This window comes from Lutra lutra, chromosome 11 (assembly GCF_902655055.1).
Source record: "Lutra lutra chromosome 11, mLutLut1.2, whole genome shotgun sequence".
NCBI classification, from domain to species: domain Eukaryota; kingdom Metazoa; phylum Chordata; class Mammalia; order Carnivora; family Mustelidae; genus Lutra; species Lutra lutra.
Genome location: NC_062288.1, coordinates 107,966,358 through 107,985,851, shown reverse-complemented (window position 1 = coordinate 107,985,851; position 19,494 = coordinate 107,966,358). Strand labels below are relative to the sequence as shown.

At 44.5% G+C, this 19,494-nt stretch overlaps 1 protein-coding gene across 1 annotated transcript in view; it reads left to right on the top strand.

Moving 5' to 3' along the window:
* PTPRN2 (protein tyrosine phosphatase receptor type N2) overlaps positions 1 to 19,494 on the top strand; it is a 730,665-nt gene that overhangs the window by 229,682 nt on the left and 481,489 nt on the right. Inside the window, 1 exon segment of the mRNA XM_047695171.1 lies at positions 10,024 to 10,126. Coding sequence (XP_047551127.1) covers positions 10,024 to 10,126 — 103 coding nt within the window.

Below are 19,494 nucleotides of genomic sequence, written 5' to 3'. Positions count from 1 at the left end.
TAAAGATACTCGGTGCCAAGTGGGACCAAAGTTGGTCACGACCAAGTCAGCAAATTAAGTTGACGGTCACACTGCTTTCAGTCGGAAAATCCCTGGGAAAACGTACAAACTAGACTGATTTCTTGCACGGTTTGTAAACCGTCTCTTGAGAAGGTCTTCCAGAGAGACAGAGAGAACCATCCTGCAGTGACACCGTCTTTGAAAGTCTTGGATGTAGAGGTTCCTGTGTGACTTTCAAACAGTCTTCCTCCCTCCTAGTGATGCTTCCAGCTGTTCCTCGGGCTGTGAACACCCGGGTAGACCCGCCTCTGACCCAGCCTGGCACTGGTGCTCCCTGGTCTCACTCCAGGCTCACGGGCTGGACAGCACGGCGGCCTTCCTGCTCGTGAGGGGCAGCCCTGCTGACCGCCCTGGTCCCCACCTCACACCGTCCTGTTGAGAAGACGTTCTCTTTCTACCTGGGGTCCTCCTTGGTGCTGTCACCGGATCCCTCCTTGCCGGAGGTGAGAGAAGGCACTAGCTTACCGGTGTCGCTCTGTGATTTTAAGTCGTGTCTTCCCTGGACCCTGCAAACAGGTTAGGCTCGCATCTGCCCCATCTTGTCCTTCAACCTGCCCGCTCACGCTCTGCTGACGGACCCCACGGCTGTGGCCCTCGTGAAATAAAATGCCAGCTGATTTCATTTCTGATTCCGGGCACTCTGATTTCTCTCTGGATGTTACCCAGTTTGAAACAACTCCTCTCCCTCACCCCTGGGGACAGTCTCCTCCTGGCTGTCTCCACCCTGCACGGCTCTCATCCCCTGGCAGAGCCCTCGGGATCCTTCTCCCAAAACTGACAGAGGAAAGTCCATGCCTCTTTCCTTGGACGGATTCTCCCCTCTCCATCCCATTCCCTGCTGGCTGGTCTCCCAGACTCCCGTTTCTCTACACGCCACACGCAGTGGGAGGGATACTTGGGACGGCTGCTGTTGGGGCTGGCTTTCCGGCACTTGCTCAGGACAGGGACGCCTCCTGGAAGTTCTCAGCAGAACGTAGCAGAGCTACAAAAACCCTTCCAGAGCTGTCGTTCGCCCCGCTCTGCTCCTCTGCTCCTCGGCCTGGCACGGTCCCTCCAAACAGGCCGGCCACTGGTGGGAGTATTTTTGGCCATGAGAGTCCGAGGGTGTCATGGGAAGTCATAAGAAGTGGAGTGGCACAGAGGGAAGAGGATAAGGTGGGACAGGCTGCGTGTGGAGTGTGAACATACGGTTGGGGTGAGGGGTATTTTGTGTCCCTGCCAGATGCGTGCCTTCTCTGGACACGACGGGGCCCAGGGACCGCAGGCTGCTGTCTTGCTTTCTCCTGGTATCTTGAACTTCCTTGTCTTGGATTTGGTTTGTCGTTGGCTGACTCGTTGCTTAGAAGCAGGGTCTACAGCCCCTTTTCTACCATCTCCTCCTCCACCTGCTGTGTTTTCCAGCTCTGCTCCCGGCCCCATCTACCCACCTGCCGCCTTCTCTGTGTCCGTTGCCTCCATCCCCAGATTCATCCTGTTGGAAAACAGACACGGGCCCTGCCCCCCAGCCTGGTGTGCTCCCTACGTCCCCTCCTTTGGGATCGCCTATTTGCAGCGGGCTGGCCAGTACACCTGGCTGCCAACCTTGACCGTGACCCCTGTGCTACTACCCCCCAGGTATAGCTGATAATCCTGCTTCCGGTCCCGCTTCTGAAAACTCGTGAGCCGTCCCATTACCAGTGACTGCGTTGTGGCCTCGTATCCCCCGGGTGGGCTATGTGTACACCTGTCGCCTTCTATCGGCTGCCTTCAGCTCGTGTTCACAGAGCAGGAGGATTAAAACAGGAAGCACTGAGAACAGGGCCTGGTCTGGCCCATGGTTAAGGCTCGGTAGGTAGATATTAATTTTATAATTTTTGTTACGTTCATTGTTATTTTTGTCATATTTGCAAGACACAGTTGGATGTTTATGTTGAAAGCTTTTATGGCTCCGCAGTGAATGCAAAATACCAGCCCTTCTGAGCTGGGATCCAAGGGGTCCTGGGACCACACGCTGTCCCCTGATCCCTCTCCTGCCCCTTCACAGACTCACAGCCTTCCCGGGCCGTGCACTGTTCTTGGGGCACAGCATGTGACTGCACCACCTTCATGTCTTTCTCACTCTCTCCTGCCCTCTGTTAGACTTCTAGCTGTCCTTCCTGCCCAGGTTCAGAGACCACTTTTCTCTTCGAAGCTTTTCCTAGTTCTCCACCCCAAATGAACCTCTTACCTTCTCTATTCCTGTAACCGTTTGCTTATAAGTTTGTAATGTACTCATCACACCCTGACTTGGATCTTAGCTGATTATGTGCCCATCCGGGTCAGCACTAGACTGTGACTGGTAAAGGCCACGGGTCATGTCCATTCTCAGGTATCCCGTACCTGATTGAGAACAGCGGAGTAGGTGATGTATGAGGGAAGTCACGCGGCATGTGACCTCCTTGGACTGGCTCTTCTCACTCAGCGCAGTGTTCTGGGGACCCGCCCGGGTTGTGGCGGCGTTGGTAGCTCAGCCCTCGGTCTTGCTGCTGAGGACCACTGCACAGGGGGCCGGGCCGTAGTCTGTTGGACAGGTGCCCCCGGAAGGACCTCTGGCCTTGCTTCTAACATTTGTGTGCAAGTGTTTATGTGAACATTTCTCTGGGATAAATGGCAAACAGTCAGTTGTTGGTCTGTATGAAGCGTGTTTGTTTAGTTTTTAGGAAACTGCCCACGGTCTTCCAGAACGGCTGCGTCGTTTCATGGTCGCCTGCAAATGCAGAACTGAGCCAGACGCTCACGCGCTTGCCAGAACTCGGGGTTGCAGCGTTTCTCGCTTAGCCCTCCCAGGGGTGGTACGGCCTCTCCCTGCGGGTTTCGACTTGCGTTTCCCTGACGGCTGACCACACTGGACAACCTTTCATGAGCTTGTTTGTCATCTGTACATCCTGTTTGAGGGAATGTCCTTCTGTGTCTTTGAGCCTCTCTCTAACTGGACGTTTTTAATCTTTAGGTTTGAGAGTTCCACGTTCCAGGCACTGGTCCCTTCTTGGCTGCGTGGCCTTTCCTTGTCTTCCCTGAGAGTGTCGGCGAGGTCCAGTCAGCCATCCCTCTGCGGGTGTTTGGTGCTGAGTCAAAGATGTTTTGCGTAGCCCTAGGTCCCATATATTGTCTTTTGTTTTTGTTCCCAAAATGTTTGTTGTTTTACATTTTACATTTAGATCCACGATCTACTTGGTTGTTTTCGTGTGTAAATCATGACTGATGGTGAAGGCTCTGGTTGTGCTTCTGGCTGTCCAATAGCTCCTGCATGTTTGGTGAAAGGCAGGTTTTCAGGCATTAAGTTGCTTCTGCACCTTTGTCAAAACCCACCGGGCACATTTGTATGGGTCTATTTCTGGGGTCTCTTCTGTTTTATTGACCTGTTTGCTCTGCTGATACTACGCGGTCTTGATTACGGTGCTTATGTCCTAAGACTCGGAATTCGGTAGCCTGGTTTCTCCTGCTTTTTCCTCTTTCCCCGGTCGTTCCAGCTCCTGCGACTCTACCGTGCAAACGGCTTGTCTGTATCTGCAAAGCCTCTTGCCGGGATTTTGACAGGAATTGTGTGGGACCCGTACACCAGTCTTCACTGTTGTGTTCAGACCTCTGACTCATGAATGTGGCATGACTGTCATTCTTTCGGTCTTTGATTTCTCTCATCTACACTGTGTGGTTTTCAGCACACAGGCCCGGCGCATGTCACATTTGCACCTAAGCATTTAATGTCTTGAGGGGCTGTAGATAGTATTTCATTTTAATTTCAGTGTCAATGTGTTCATAGCTGGTTTATAGAAAAACAACTTATTAATTCTAGAAGCATGTTGAAGATTCATCAGGATTTTCCACATAGAAATCACCTCACCTGGAAATAGATAATTTTGTTTCTTCCTCTCTGATCTGCTTGCCTTTGTTCCTTTATCTTGTCCTATTGCACTGGATAGAGCTTTGAGCTCTGTTGAACAAGAGTGGTGAAGGGGAAGCATCCTTGCCTTTTCCAGATCGTAAATGGAAAGCCAGTTTCTCGCCATTAGCTACGATGTCAAGTGTAGGCCTTCGTGGATGTTCATTATCAAGTTGATGAGTTTCCCCTCAATTCCCATTCTTCTCAGATGTTTTCATCATGAATGGGTGCTGAACGTTTTCAAATACTTTTTCTGCATTGATAAGATCATGTGATTTTTTTCTAGCTTATTACTGTGTTGGATTACTTTGATTTATTTTGGAATTTTGAACCAGCTTTGCTTATCTGGAATAAACCCATGATATAATTGTTTTTACATATCACTGGCTATTATGTACTGATATCTTTCTTAAGAATTTTTATGTCTATATTCATGAAGGATATTGTCCTATAGGTTTCTCTCTCTTTGGTCTTTGTTTTTGGTATTAGGTTAATCTTAGCTACATAAAATTAATTGGGAATTATTTCCTCTTCCATATTCTGGAAGGGATTGCCTACAATTCATGTTCATTCTTCCTTAAATATTTGGTAAAATTCTCCAGTGACATCATCTGGGTCTGTACATCTCTTTTTGGGGAGGTATTAAATTATGAATTCAATTTCCTTAATAGTGATAGGGCTGTGAAATGATCTATTTTATATTGGGTGAGATGTGGCAGTTTGTGTTTTGGGGGGACTTGGTCCAATTCATGGAAGTTGCCACATTTATGTGTGTAGACCTGTTTTTTCTCTTATGAGGTCTTGCAGGGTCTGTACTGATATCATCTGTTTTGTTGCTGATACTGGTAATTTGTGACTGCTTTCTTTTTTCCTTTGTCAGTCTTGCTAGAAGTTTGTCAATTTTGCTGATCTTTTTGGGGAACTGGCTTTTGTTTTCACTGACTTCTGTTTTTCTTTTTTCTGATTTCAATGAAACTGATTTCCAGTCTTTATTATTGCCTTCCTTTCACTTTCTTTGAGTTTATTTTGCTCTCCTTTTTCTAGCTTCTTGATATGTACATTTATATGATTGATTTGAGACTTAATAAAAAATGTGAGCATTTAGTGCAAAAAATTTCACTCTTAGCACAACTTTAACTGTGTCTCACAAAATTTTCTTGTTGCATTTTCCTTTTCATTCAGTATTTTTCCCTTGGATTTCCTTTGACCCATGGATTATTGAGAAGCTTGTTTAGTTTCTAAGTGTTTGGAGGTTTTCTTATTATAGATATGTTATTAGTTTTTAGTTTGACTCCATTGTGACTGAAGAATTTACTTCAGATGATTCTGATTCTTTTAATTTTGCCGTGATTTGTTTCTTTGTCCAGGCTGTCATCTCAGTACATGTTTGTGGGTGCTTGAGAAGAGTGTGTGCTCTGCTCTTCTTGGGAGGAGTGTTCTATAAATGCTGATTAGAACTGCTGATTGATGACCGTTTTCTTCCCCAGCTTTGCTGATTTTCTTTTTATTTGTTCAGTTGCTAAAAAAGTGATGTTGAAGTCTCCGACTATAATGGTGGGTTTGTCTGTTTCTCCTTTCAGTTCTTCCAGTTTCTGCTTCACGTATTTGCATCTCTGTTGTTTGGTGCGTATATATTTAGGATTTCTAGATCTTCTTGGGGATTTGCTCTTTTATCATTATATAGTATCTCTCTGTCCCTGGTAATTTTGTTTGTTTTAATGAGTAATTTATCTGTTATTACTGTAGCCACCGCTACTTCCTTTGATTGATGCTTGTGTGATAATGTCTTTCTGTAGCATTATATGTGAACTGAGTCTCATATAAGCAACGTATAGTTGGATCATGCTCTTTTAATCCACTTAGTCAATGTCTTGTCACTGAGATATTTGGCCCTTTTACATTTAATGTAATTATTGATATGTTAATTTTACCATTTAACTATTTATTTTCTGATCTTTTTTTCTCTCTTTTCTTTTTTTTTGCATTCCTTTAGGGTTATATAAACAATTATTTAGAAATCCCTATTGATTTGTCTTACAGGGTTTTGAGTGTATCTCTTGATAGTCTTTTTTAGTGGATGGTCAAGATATCACATTATATATACAGAACTAATCACAGTATATGGTCGTTATTTTACCAGTTAGAGTAGGGTGTAGACAACTTACCTCCCTTTATGGCTCTTCCCCTCTCTTTATTCTGATTATCTTGAATGTTTCCGCTACACACATTTAGAAGTACAACAGACAGTGTCGTCATGTCTGCCTCAGCAGTCAAACATAATTGACAAGACTCCAGAGAAGGAAAACTAGTCACCTTTACTTTCCACATTCTTTTCTCCTTCCTGATCTTTCAAAGTTCCTTCTTCCATCTTTGCCTTCTGTTTAAATAAATTTGTTTAGGGCACGTTTGCTGTAAGCAGTAGTCTCGTTTTTCTGCTTTTGAGAATGTCCTAATTTCCCTGTCATTCTCGAAGGATTTTTTTTTATTAAACATTTTTATTTCTGTATTTGTCAGGGGGAATGCACAAGCAGGGGGAGTCGCAGGCAGAGGGAGAAACAGGCTCCTCACTGAGTAAAGAACCCAGTGTGGGACTTGATCCCAGGACCCTGGGATCATGACCTGAGCCAAAGGCAGATGCTTAACTGACTGAGCCCCCAGGAGTCCCCTTGAAGGATATTTTTGATGGGTATCTGGATTGGTAGATGTTCAGGATTCAGGGCTGGTTCAGGATGGTTCCTTTCTTCCAGCACTTGAAAAATGTTGTGTGATTTCCTTGTGGCCTCTTTGGTTTCTGTTGGAAAATCCTTTGTCATTGGGTTGTGATTCCCTCATAGGTAAGGTGTCATTTTTCTCTGGCTGCTGTCAAGATTTTTTCTTTGCATTTAGTTTTCAGAAGTTTAAGTGTGTGTCTTGGAGGAGATTGGGTTTACCCTGTTCAGGTGCTCAACTTTGTGAATCTTCAGGTTTCTATCTCTTGCCAGAGTTGAGTTTTCAGCCATCATGTTTCCAAATGCCCTTTCAGCCCTGCCTTCCTCGTCTCCCCTTCTGATGATATGGATGTTAGATCTTTTATCATAGTCCCACACTCCCTGAGGCTCTGTCCATGCTTCCCCTCCCCCCAGACTATTTTCTCTCTGATGTTGGAATTGGGTGATTTCTGTTTTTTTCCTGGTTTATGAGTTTTTCCATCCCTCATCTTCCCATTTAGTGCAGCTACTTGAGCTGCTTATTTTGGTTACGGTCTTTTTCATTTGTAGTATTTCCATTTTGCTCTTTCTCTATTTATTTGCTGAGACTTCCTACTCCTTTGCTAAGCCTTCTAGTTTTTCGTTTCTTTCAAGTATGCTCATAGATGTTCACTGAAACATTTTTATTCAGGCTGCCGTACAACCCTTGGCAGGCAATGCTGGCATCTTCCAGCCTTGGTGCTCATGGCTGCAGACTGAGATCGTCCCAGTTCTGGTGTGACAACTGATTTTCTGTTGAAACCTGAACATTTTAGCCTTCTATCCTGTGACTCTGGATCTCATTTAAGCCTTGTGATTCCCAGCTTTTTCAGACCTGTAGCAGCCACTCCGGCAGACTGGAGTTAGAACAAATTCTCGAGATGTGGTGGTGAGCAGGCAGGCTGGCAGCCAAGCGGTGGGGAAATGTGTGTACAGGGGCGTCTCTCTTGCGAACATGGAGGTGGAAATCCAGGCTCCCCACTAGATTTCTGCTGACATCTGAAGGAAGGGGTCTTGGCCGAACGCTGGGCAGAGTGGATGGGGGAGTTTGAACTCCCCATGTGTTCTCCATGCAGGGTCTGACATGGGGGGTGGGTGTGCCACCCACTCCCTACTTGACTGTTCTGCTGACCCTGGCAGGGTCAGAGGAGGTCAGGGGCCTCATTCTGGTTTCATAAGAGAGGATGCAGGGTCCCCCTTGGTCTTTGTTAGCATGGGCATGGGTGGGCTCTGCTTTTTTTGGTGGCATTTGACAGGAGGAAAGCTGTTACCATCTGAATGTGCTGAGTCAGTCCTTTCCTGGCCCTCTGGCTGGGGACAGGTGACCTCAGGGTTTCACCTGCCCTTGGTACTCCCAGGTCGCTGCCTCAGTTCCAGTGTGAGGTGCACAGGCCAGAGGACAGCCCCGGGAACCCCGGATGTGTGACTCCTCTGATCCCTGGGAGCAAAGCAGCCTGTGTCCTGTCCTCCCTTGACAGCCTCCCGTGCACATCATCTCCAGGGTTTTCCTTGTGCCTGGTGGGAAGGGCAGGGGAAAGTACCTCTTCTCCATCTTCCTGGAAGCAGGTCTTCTCTTCCCAGATCTTAGCTTCTCCAAGAGGCCTTCGAGAGGCGTTCAGAGAGGACACCTGATCCCAAGTGTATGCGTTGCTTTGGTTTCTATATCCAAGAGCCCAGTTTCTTCCTGTTCCCAGGAAAGCTTCGAAGCCAGTCTAGGGGCTCAGGGCCCCTCCCAGATGGCCTGTATATGGCACCTTTGTCAGTTGGCGAACTGTTGTGACTGCGTCCTCATGGACCCCAGAATCGACATAGCTCAGACTTTTCTGCTCTTTAGGTAAAAAATACCATTGATGTTTTATTATTTTAAATTTTATAGATGAAAGTTTTTTTTTTTACTAGGAACTTCCTTTTGTGCTCTTGATTTTTCTGTTTCCTTATAGGTATTAAGACCCCCCCCCTTCTGGAATGGCGTGTTTAAACTGTGCTTATTTCCGAAATCCGCAGAGCTAGGTACTCTACACTAACACTGCGACTGAGCTTTTGGCTGAAAAGGCTCCTGGGTCTTCAACCAGGGGTTGACAGTCACATGAGCACACACTTCATATGGGTGGTTTTTTTAGTTGCTTTTGGCAAATGGAAGATTTGTGCTTATTACGAAGTACAGTTAATCCTAAGTGAGGGTAACAGTGACTGTGGGGCGCATCTCCCTGCTGTGACCCATTCTCTAAATGTTATATTCAAGCAGAGTAGCGTAGAACAAATTGCCACAGGAGGCCAGCCTGTTTGGTGAGTTTTCCTGTCAGCTTCCCTTTGGGGTATTGCCTTTGGAGTTTTAGAAATGTTCCAACTGTTTGAATTTTGCCATTTGTAAGTGTGAAAAAAAAATTAGATTTGCATTTGAAGAAAGAATTCAAATGTGTTCACGAAGGCAGCTTATATCAGCTGAGCTCTTCTTTAAATTCCCCAGAACATGTGGTTCTCGCAGCAAGGTCTGGACCCCCTCTCCCACACGCACACGCGCACACAAACAGGCACGGAGCTGTTCTGATTTGAAGATTTTGGTAATGTGTTTTTGAACAGGGCATAAAAATATATCACTGTAATTACATGATATTTAGTGATTAGATAATTATGGATAATTGCATGGGGTAGTTCTAAGTGCTAAAGTGTTACCATAAGATCTAAAATGTACAAATTGCATAATAATTATTCTTGGGAGTTATTTGGTAATTCTGAGCATAATTATCATGTGATCTGCAGTGCATGTAATTAATGCATAATCGCATGGATTTTGCCTTCGTAACTACTTCGCTCTTGTTATAAAGCTCTTTGTCATAACATTTGAGGATAAATATAATGTAATTGGCTCCCAGATACAGCACATTAAGCCCTGTGATAATTGCCTTCACAGTAACAATACCCTTATTTCATTACAACTGTGTGGCTCTCTGGCAGGCTAGGGGCCCAGTGGTGGGGGAATGAGCGCTCGTCTGGGTCAGGTGACCAGAGCCTTTCCGCGAGAACATCTGCATCCCTCACGGGGACACCTCCCTCTTCCAAGTGAAATGTGCCCCGGGCGACAGCTCCTAGCGTCCGGTCACGGCACCCCGTGCCTTGTGCTTCTCATCTGGCAAAACGCCCCTCCTAGTTCTGGTCTTGTTTTCTCGGCAGACGGCGACTTGTGTAAAGAGAAGACCTCAGTGACGGCGCAGTGAGGGAGACGCGGGTGGCTGACGGCGCTGAGGGCAGACTTTGAAATAGCAGCAGTTTATCCTGAGACGGAAATAAGGGCTTTAGTTCAGCTTCTGGGTTGATAATGCGACTCTCCACTTCCCCCAGGCTTCACGTGGCAGGACGACTACACCCAGCGTGTGATGGCCCAGGAGCTCTCGGACCTTCCCCACGCCTACGCACGACATCTGGAAGCCTCCGACACAGCCAGGTAAGCAGACGGCTCTCTGGCCGCAGCCCGGACCCTCCGAGCTGTGTCTGTCTGGACCTGTTGTCCTTGTGGCGTAGATGGTCCGGAGGGTGGGAAAGTGCAGGAGGAGCGGGTGGTGCTGCCCTCTCCCTCGGGTCCTGGCCCAGGTGCACAAGACGCATTGGCATGACCCTCGAGCCGGGTGCTGTCCTCGCGACGGACGTCCCCGCGGCCCTTCCCTCCCTTTCCCACGAACGTTGGAAAGCCCTGCCTCTTCAGAGCTTTGGCTGGAAGCAGAGAAGTCAAGATTTCTCATTTCCCAATAAGAATTTATGTTCACTTTAGTGCAAAAGTCAGAATTTAGTCATGACGGTTTTCCTATTGCCAAAACATAGCAAGCTATACTGAGCTGCAACGCCTCATTTCATCCCCGCTGCGCACTCTGAGGGGTCCCTAGTGCCTGTCCTGGCCTTGGAGGGAAGGGAGTGGAGATGCGAGGAAGGTAGGAAACCTAGTCCCGAAGACAGACCACAGGGAGCCCTGGGGTTGTGTCGCACCTCAGCCATGGTGCTGGATTCTTCAAGGTCGCAGACTGGGGAAAGGCAATTCCGCAAAGGCTTCGGGAAGTTTGGAAGGTCTGGTTTCCCCCCGAGAGAGACGATTCTGAAACTTGGGCTAGAAAAACCTCAGTAACACAGAAACATGAGTATCTGCCTGAAGCTGGTGTTCCTCCACCGAGGGAAGCAGCTAAGCCACCGAGAGGCTCATTGCCAAGTGCGAGTGACCACACCTGAGGGACATGGACACACTGAGAGCACGTTCGCCGCGTCAGCCTCCCCGGCAGCCGCACCGAGATTTCCGGGGGCCGGGGACGCGCTGCCGCTCCGCGCGCCCGGCCTGTCTCCGTCCGGGGCCTCCTGCAGCACGGGACGTCCGTGCTAGTCGCGAGCGAGTGCGAGACGCTCTGTGAGGAGGAACGACCCAGACCAGAGTCCGGCTGCCTCGCATTTCAGCCTTTGCTCGCGCGATTGCGCTCCTGGAACTGGTCTTCCCGCCCGGGCGTTTCCCGGCTGCCCGCGACTCCCTCCCACTGAGGAAGATTTACCGTCACTGCCCGTGAGGCGCAGCAGCCCAGGCGAGCCGGAACGCCGGCGTGAGCAGAGAATGGCTCCTCGCGCGGCCCGCAGGGACACCGGAGCACGGTGGCCCCCAGGACCAGCCTTTGCAGGCGAGGGCAGGCCGTTGAACAGACCCCCAGACCACTACCTTCTTACCAGCATCAATACTGTCATTTCTAAAGCTTGCCAGTTTTATTATGAAAAATGATACCTTATCCTTGCTGTTTTTTTAATAAGTGAGATTAAAAGTTTAAAAATATTTCTATTTTAGATAAGAATTTTTTAGGCATGATCTTTGTTCACATGAAAAGTTTTTTTGTATTTTTCTGTTTTAGTTTAGAGCCTTTATATTTAAGGCAAGTAAGTTTTCATTTATCCTATTTTGTAGAGAGATTTTCCGGGTCCGTAGCATGGAAGACAGTTGCTGACGGAGACAGTTCTCATAGCCGTCTCTAGGCGGGAGTTTTAATTTATGTCTTTGACAGGGTTGAGTCTAATTAAACCAGCCATCCCAGCTCTGAAAGCAGAGCCCGTTTGGGGAAGACTTGCTCGGGTGTCCCCAGATTCCTGTCCATCCTACTTCTGGCTCTGCCCCTGAGGGACGGGTGTTCCTCGGACACATGAGTAGGTCCCTACTCACGAGTAGGTCGTAGGGTAGCTCAACCTCAGGCTGAGGCTGGCATTGTCCAGTGGGATTCACCCCGGCTTAGAGGGCAGGGCGGAGGGGGTTAGGATGGCAGTGGGACTTGGGCAGAGGGTCTGATCCCACAACCCCCTCTCTGCTTTGTCTGTTGCTCTGGCGACTCTCCACGGTTACCCCTGTCGCTCCTCTCAGTCCTGTGCACCTCTGTAAGTAGTGTCCTGTCATACACTCAGACCTTCAGACTTCCGGTGTTTCCTGTTGGCACTGCCTGATGGACCGTCTCGGCAGCCAGGACAGGGGCACTTAGCCCTGCTGTCGTCCTGGCTTCGTCCCTCCCTGCAGCTGTAGTCACGGTTAGACTGTCATCATGGTACAGATGGTGGTTTTCCCTCTTTTCACAAAATTTCTGTAAAAACTTCTTTAGCACTGAAATTATCTGTTTCCTGGTGTACATATTTTTTATACTCCTCCTTTGATATATGTCTTCTAACACTCATTGTCTTCCAAGGCTGTTGGCAAAACGTTTTTACTGTGGGAAATTGAGGCATTTGTATTTTTGCGAGAACGATTATCCTTTTCATAGGGATCTCCAAATTTATTATCTTGGTATGACATTTAGAATTGCATTATAATTTAAAAAACCATTCAATGTACATATGTTTGTCACCTTTGTCTTTTTTTATTCTTTCTTATTAATTTATTTTGCTTTTTTAAAAAATTATTTTTATTAACATATAATGTATTATTAGCCCCACGGGTACAGGTCTGTGAATTGTCAGGCTTACACACTTCACAGCACTCACCATAGCACATAACTTCCCAAATGTCCATAACCCCACCACCCTCTCCCTCCCCGCCCCCAGCAACCCTCAGTTTGTTTTGTGAGATTAAGAGTCTCTTATGGTTTGTCTCCCTCCCGATCCCATCTTGTTTCATTTATTCCTTTCCTACCCCCCAGAACCCCTACTTTGCCTCTCAACTTCCTCGTATCAGAGAGATCATATGATAATTGTCTTTCTCTGATTGACTTATTTCGCTCAGCATGATACCCTCTAGTTCCATCTACATCTTGCAAATGGCAAGATTTCATTTTTTGATGGATGCATAGTATTCCATTGTATATATTTACCACATCTTCTTTATCCATTCATCTGTTGTTGGACATCTAGGTTCTTTCCATAGTTTGGCTATTGTGGACATTGCTGCTATAAACATTTGGGTGCACATGCCCCTTTGGATCACTACATTTGTATCTTTAGGGTAAATACCCAGTAGTGTGATTGCTGGGTCGTAGGGTAGCTCCATTTTCAACTTTTTGGGGAACCTCCATGCTGTTTTCCAGAGTGGTTGCACCAGCTTGCATTTCCACCAACAGTGTAGGAGGTTCCCCTTTCTCCACATCCTCGCCAGCATCTGTCATTTCCTGACTTGTTAACTTTAGCCATTCTGACTGGTGTGAGGTGGTATCTCATTGTGGTTTTGATTTGTATTTCCCTGATGCTGAGTGATGTTGAGGACTTATTCATGTGTCTGTTGGCCATCTGGATGTCTTCTTTGAGACACGTCTTCTGCCCATTTCTTGATTGGATTATTTGTTGTTTGGGTGTTGAGTTTGATAAGTTCTTTATAGATTTTGGATACTAGCCCTTCATCTTATATGTCATTTGCGAATATCTTCTCCCATTGTGTTGGTTGTCATTTGGTTTTGTTGACTATTTCCTTTGCTGTGTAAAAGCTTTTGATGTCAATGAAGTCCCAATAGTTCATTTTTGTCCTTGCTTCCCTTGCCTTTGGCAATGTTTCTAGGAAGAAGTTGCTGCGGCTGAGGTCAAAGAGGTCGCTGCCTGTGTTCTCAAGAATTCTGGTGGATTCCTGTCTCACACTGAGGTCTTTCATCCATTTTGAGTCTATTCTTGTGTGTGGTATAAGGAAACGTTCCAGTTTTGTTCTTCTGCATGTGGCTGTCCCATGTTCCCAACACCGTTTGTTGAAGAGACTGTCTTTTTTCCATGAACATTCTTTCCTGCTTTGTTGAAGATTAGTTGACCATGGAGTTGAGGGTCCATTTCTGGGCTCTCTATTCTGTTCTATTGATCTGTGTGTCTGTTTTTCTGCCAGTACCATACTGTCTTGATGATTACAGCTTTGTAGTAGAGGTTGAAGTCTGGAATTGTGATGCCACCAACTTTGGCTATCTTTTTCAACCTTCCCCTGGCAATTTGGGGTCTTTTCTGCTTCCATATAAATTTTAGGATTATTTGTTCCATTTCTTTGAAAAAAATTCATGGTATTTTGATAGGGATTGCATTAAATGTGTAGATTGCTTTAGGTAGCATAGACATTTTCACAATATTTGTTCTTCCGATCTGTGAGCGTGGAACATTTTTCTGTTTCTTTGTGTCTTCCTCAATTTCTTTCATGAGTACTTTTTAGTTTTCTGAGAACAGATCCTTTGCCTCTTTGGTTAGGTTTATTCCTAGGTATCTTATGGTTGTAGATGCAATTGTAAATGGGATTGACTCCTTAATTTCTCTTTCTTCTGTCTTGTTGTTGGTGTATAGAAATGTAACTGATTTCTGTGCATTGATTTTATATCCTGACACTTTACTGAATTCCTGTACAAGTTCTAGCAGATTTCGAGTGGAGTCTTCGGGTTTTCCACATAAAGTATCATATCATCTGCGAAGAGTGAGAGTTTGACTTCTTTGCCAATTTGGATGCCTTTAATTTCTTTTTGTTGTCTGATTGCTGAGGCCAGGACTTCTAGTACTATGTTGAATAGCAGTGCTGATGGTGGACAGCCCTGCTGTGTTCCTGATCTCAGCAGAAAAGCTCTAGTTTTTCTCCATTGAGAATGATATTTGCGGTGGGTTTTTCACAGATGGCTTTGATGATATTGAGGTGTGTACCCTCTATCCCTACACTTTGAAGAGTTTTGATCAAGAAAGGATGCTGTACTTTGTCAAATGCTTTTTCAGCATCTATTGAGAGTATCATATGGTTCTTATTCTTTTATTAATGTATCACATTGATTGATTTGCAGATGTTGAACCAACCTTGCAGCCCAGGTTTTGGGATCAAGGTAATGCTGGCTTCATAAAATGAGTTTGGAAGTTTTCTTTCCATTTCTATTTTTTGGAACAGTTTCAGGAGAATAGGTGTTAATTCTTTAAATGTTTAGTAGAATTCCCTTGGGAAGCCGTCTGGCCCTGGGCTCTTGTATTTTGGAAATTTTTGATGACTGCTTCAATCTCCATACTGGTTATGGGTCTGTTCAGGTTTTCTGTTTCTTCCTGGTTCAGTTTTGGTAGTTTATGTGTCTCTAGGAATGCATCCATTTCTTCCAGATTGTCAAATTGGCTGGTGTATAGTTGCTCATAATATGTTCTTATAATTATTTGTATTTCTTTGGTGTTGGTCGTGACCTTTCCTCTTTTGTTCATTATTTTATTTATTTGGATCCTTTCTCTTTTCTTTTTGATAAGTCTGGCCAGGGGTTTATCAGTCTTATTAATTCTTTCAAGGAACCTGCTCCTGGTTTTGTTGATTTGTTCTACTGTTCTTTTGGTTTCTCTGTCATTGATTTCTGCTCTGATCTTTATGATTTCTCTTCTCCTGCTGGGTTTAGGTTTTATTGCTGTTCTTTCTCCATCTCCTTTAGGTGTAGGGTTAGGTTGTGTACTTGAGACCTTTCTTGTTTCTTGAGAAAGGTTAATATGGCTATATACTTTCCTCCCAGGACCGCCTTTGCTGTGTCCCACAGATTTTGAACCGTTGTATTTTCATTTTCATTTGTTTCCATGAATTTTTTCAATTCTTCTTTAATTTCCTGGTTGACCCATTCATTCTTTAGTAGGATAGGATGCTCTTTAGCCTCCATGTATTTGAGTTCTTTCCAACTTTCCTCTTGTGATTGAGTTCTAGCTTCAGAGCATTGTGGTCTGAAGATATTCAGGGAATGATCCCAGTCTTTTGGTACTGGTTGAGATCTGCTTTGTGACCCAGGATGTAATCTATTCTGGAGAATGTTCCATGTGCACTAGAGGAGAATGTGTATTCTGTTGCTTTGGGATGGAATGTTCTGAATATATCTGTGATGTCCATCTGGTCCAGTGTGTCATTTACAGCCTTTATTTTCTTGTTGATTTTTGCTTGGATGATCTGTCCATTTCAGTGAGGGGAGTGTTGAAGTCCCCTACTATTATTATATTATTGTCGATTTGTTTCTTTGATTTTGTCATTAATTGGTTTATATAGTTGGCTGCTCGCATGTTAGGGGCATAGATTCTTAAAATTGTTAGATTTTGTTGGACAGACCCTTTGAGTCTTGACCCTTGAGTCCTTCCTCATCTCTTATTATAGTCTTTGGCTTAAAATCTAATTTGTCTGATATAAGGATTGCCACCCCAGCTTTCTTTTGATGTCCATTAGCGTGGTAAATTGTTTTCCACCCAGTCACTTTAAATCTGGAGGTGTCTTTGGGTCTAAAATGAGTTTCTTGTAGACAGCATATGGATAGGGTTTGTTTTTTTATCCGTTCTGATACCCTGTGTCTTTTGATTGGGGCATTTAGCCCATTTACATTCAGGGTAACTATTGAAAGATATGAATTTAGTGCCGTTGTATTGCCTGTAAGGTGACTATTACTGTATATTGTCTCTGTTCCTCTCTGGTCTAGTACTTTTAGACTCTCTCTTTGCTTAGAGGACCCCTTTCAATATTTCCTCTAGAGCTGGTTTGGTGTTTGCAAATTCTTTTACTTTTTGTTTGTCCTGGAAGCTGTTTATCTCTCCTTCTATTTTCAATGATAGCCTAGCTGGATATAGTATTCTTGGCTACATATTTTTTTCATTTAGTGCTCTGAATATATCATGCCAGCTCTTTCTGGCCTGCCAGGTCTCTGTGGATAGGTCTGCTGCCAGTCTAATATTTCTACCATTGTATGTTACAGACTAATTCCCGAGCTGCTTTCAGGATTTTGTCTGTCACTAAGACTAGTAAGTTTTACTATTAGATGATGGGGTGTGGACCTATTTTTATTGATTTTGAGGAAGGTTCTCTGTGCCTCCTGGATTTTGACGCTTGTTCCCTTTGCCATACTAGGGAAATTCTCTATTATAATTTGCTTCAATATACCTTCTGCCCCCTTCTCTCTTTCTTCTTCTTCTGGAATCTGAATTCTTTCAATATTGTTTTGTCTTATGGTATCACTTATCTCTCAAATTCTTCCCTCATGGTCCAGAAATTGTCTGTCTTTTGCTCAGCTTCTTTATTCTCCATCATTTGGTCTTCTATGTCACTGATTCTCTCTTCTGTCTCATTTATCCTCGCAGTAAGAGCCTCCATTCTTGATTGCACCTCATTAATGCCTTTTTTGATTTCAGCTTGGTTAGATTTTAGTTCTTTTATTTCTCCAGGAAGGAATTTTATTTCTCCAGACAATGTTTCTCCACTATGTTCCATGCCTTTTTCAAGCCCAGCTAGCACCTTGAGAATTGTCGTTCTGAACTCTAGATCTGACGTATTACCAATGTCTATATTGATTAGGTCCCTGGCCATTGGTACTGCCTCTTGTTCTTTTTGTGTGTGTGTGTGGTGAGTTTTTCCGCCTTGTCATCTTATCCAGATAAGAATATATGAACAATAATAAAATACTAAAATGGTGCAAAGACCCTTTGGGTGTATTTTGGTCTCTTAGAAGAAACTACCTCCCAAAATTTTAAAGAAAGAAAAACATATATATAGAAAAATAAGGGTAAACGCGATGAAGGGATGGAATATGACTGTAAAAATGAAAATTAAGAAAAAATTCTAAAAAAGAAATTGATAAGATAAGTTGGTTGGAAAAAGAAAGAATAAAAAAAAAGAGGAGAGAATATGCTCAGGCTGGAATCTAGATCAAAGCTCTGTGCTAGATTTAGGGTATATTTTGATCTATTAGAAGAAATTATATCCCAGAAACTTTTAGAAAAAAAACCCTATATGAATACCAAAAAAAAGGTTAAATACAATGAAGGATAAAATAGGACTATAATAATGATGGTTTAAAAAGATTTTTTTTTAAAGATTTTATTTATTTATTTGAGAGAGAGACAGTGAGAGAGAGCATGAGCGAGGAGAAAGTCAGAGGGAAAAGCAGACTCCCCATGGAGCTGGGAGCCCGATGTGGGACTCGATCCCGGGACCCCAGGATCATGACCTGAGCCAAAGGCAGTCGTCCAACCAACTGAGCCACCCAGGCGTCCCTAAAAAGATTTTTTTAAGAAAGGTATTGTTAAGATAAAATAGTTAAAAAAAGTTAAAAGAGGAAAGAGGAAAAGTTAAAAAAATTAGAATAAGAGAAAATAAAATTAAAAAATTTAATTTAACTTTGCAAGACTAAAGGATCATGGGAAGAAAGCCATGAATTCCATGCATTGTTTTCCCCTGGCTCTGGAGTTCTGCAGTTCTCTTTGATCGGTGACTTGGTCTTGGCTGAATGTTCTTGATGATCTTCTGGGGGAGGGGCCTCCTGTGGTGATTTTCAAATGTCTTTGCCCGAGGTGGAACTGCACCACCCTTGCCAGGGGTCGGGCTAAGCAATCTGCTCTGGTTCGCTCTGGGGAGTTTTTGTTCCCTGAACGCTCTCCGTAGAAAGTGTTTGATTTTCGGTTCCTAGAGTTGCTGCTCTTCTCCCCAATCTCCTCCTGACTTTGTAGGTGTTCAGAGTGGTTTGATAACTCGCTGACCTCCTACGACCTGATGTCATCTCAGTCCACTCCTCCTCCATCATCTTGCCTCTCTCCACCTTTGTCATTTTCAATGTCTGTATTTATTTTTAAGTGAGGCACTACTCACTTTTATTTTTAAGCTTTAAGTGGAATTTAGTGATTCGTCAGTTGCACACAACCCCCAGGGCTCATTCCTCGCTCATTCCTCACGTGCCCTCCCTCATACCCATCACCCAGTTTCCCCATCCCCTGCCCAGCTTCCCTCCAGCGACCCTCAGTTTGTGTGCCCTATTTTTACCATGATTTTTTTAATTAGTTATCTTTGGACTTCTTATTTCTACTATCCTTATACCTGTTGTTTTTTAGTTTTTTTGGACCTATTGTTTTTGTTTTTGTTTTTTTAAAGATTTCATTATTTATTTGAGAGAGAGACAGAGAGCATGCAGGAGGAGGGGGGAGGGGCAGAGGCAGATTCAGGCCCCCCGCTGAGCAGGGAGTCCGATGCGGGACTTGATCCTAGGACCCTGAGATCATGACCTGAGCTGAAGGCAGACACTTCACGGACTGAGCCACCCAGCACTTTGGACCTATTGTTTTTTAGGTAAACCTACTTGAACATTTTGTTCACCTTTTTATTTTTTCATTTTTTATATATATTACATTTTGACTTGTTGAAATTTCTCAGACAGAAACTGTTTCTGTAAATTTTCCTTTTGTTGTGAATATATTTTGCTTTAAACCCTTGAAGGCTTAGACATGGGGCATGTAAGGTTTGCTGGTGACGGCTCTATCCACGGTCACTTCCAGAGGGTGCCTTGGTTGCCTTAATGCTTTTTGTCTTGGATTCTATTTTTCTAAAATTAGTATTGTAATTCCCGTTTTCTCTCTTAATTTGTTGCCTAATGAATCTGGTCGTCC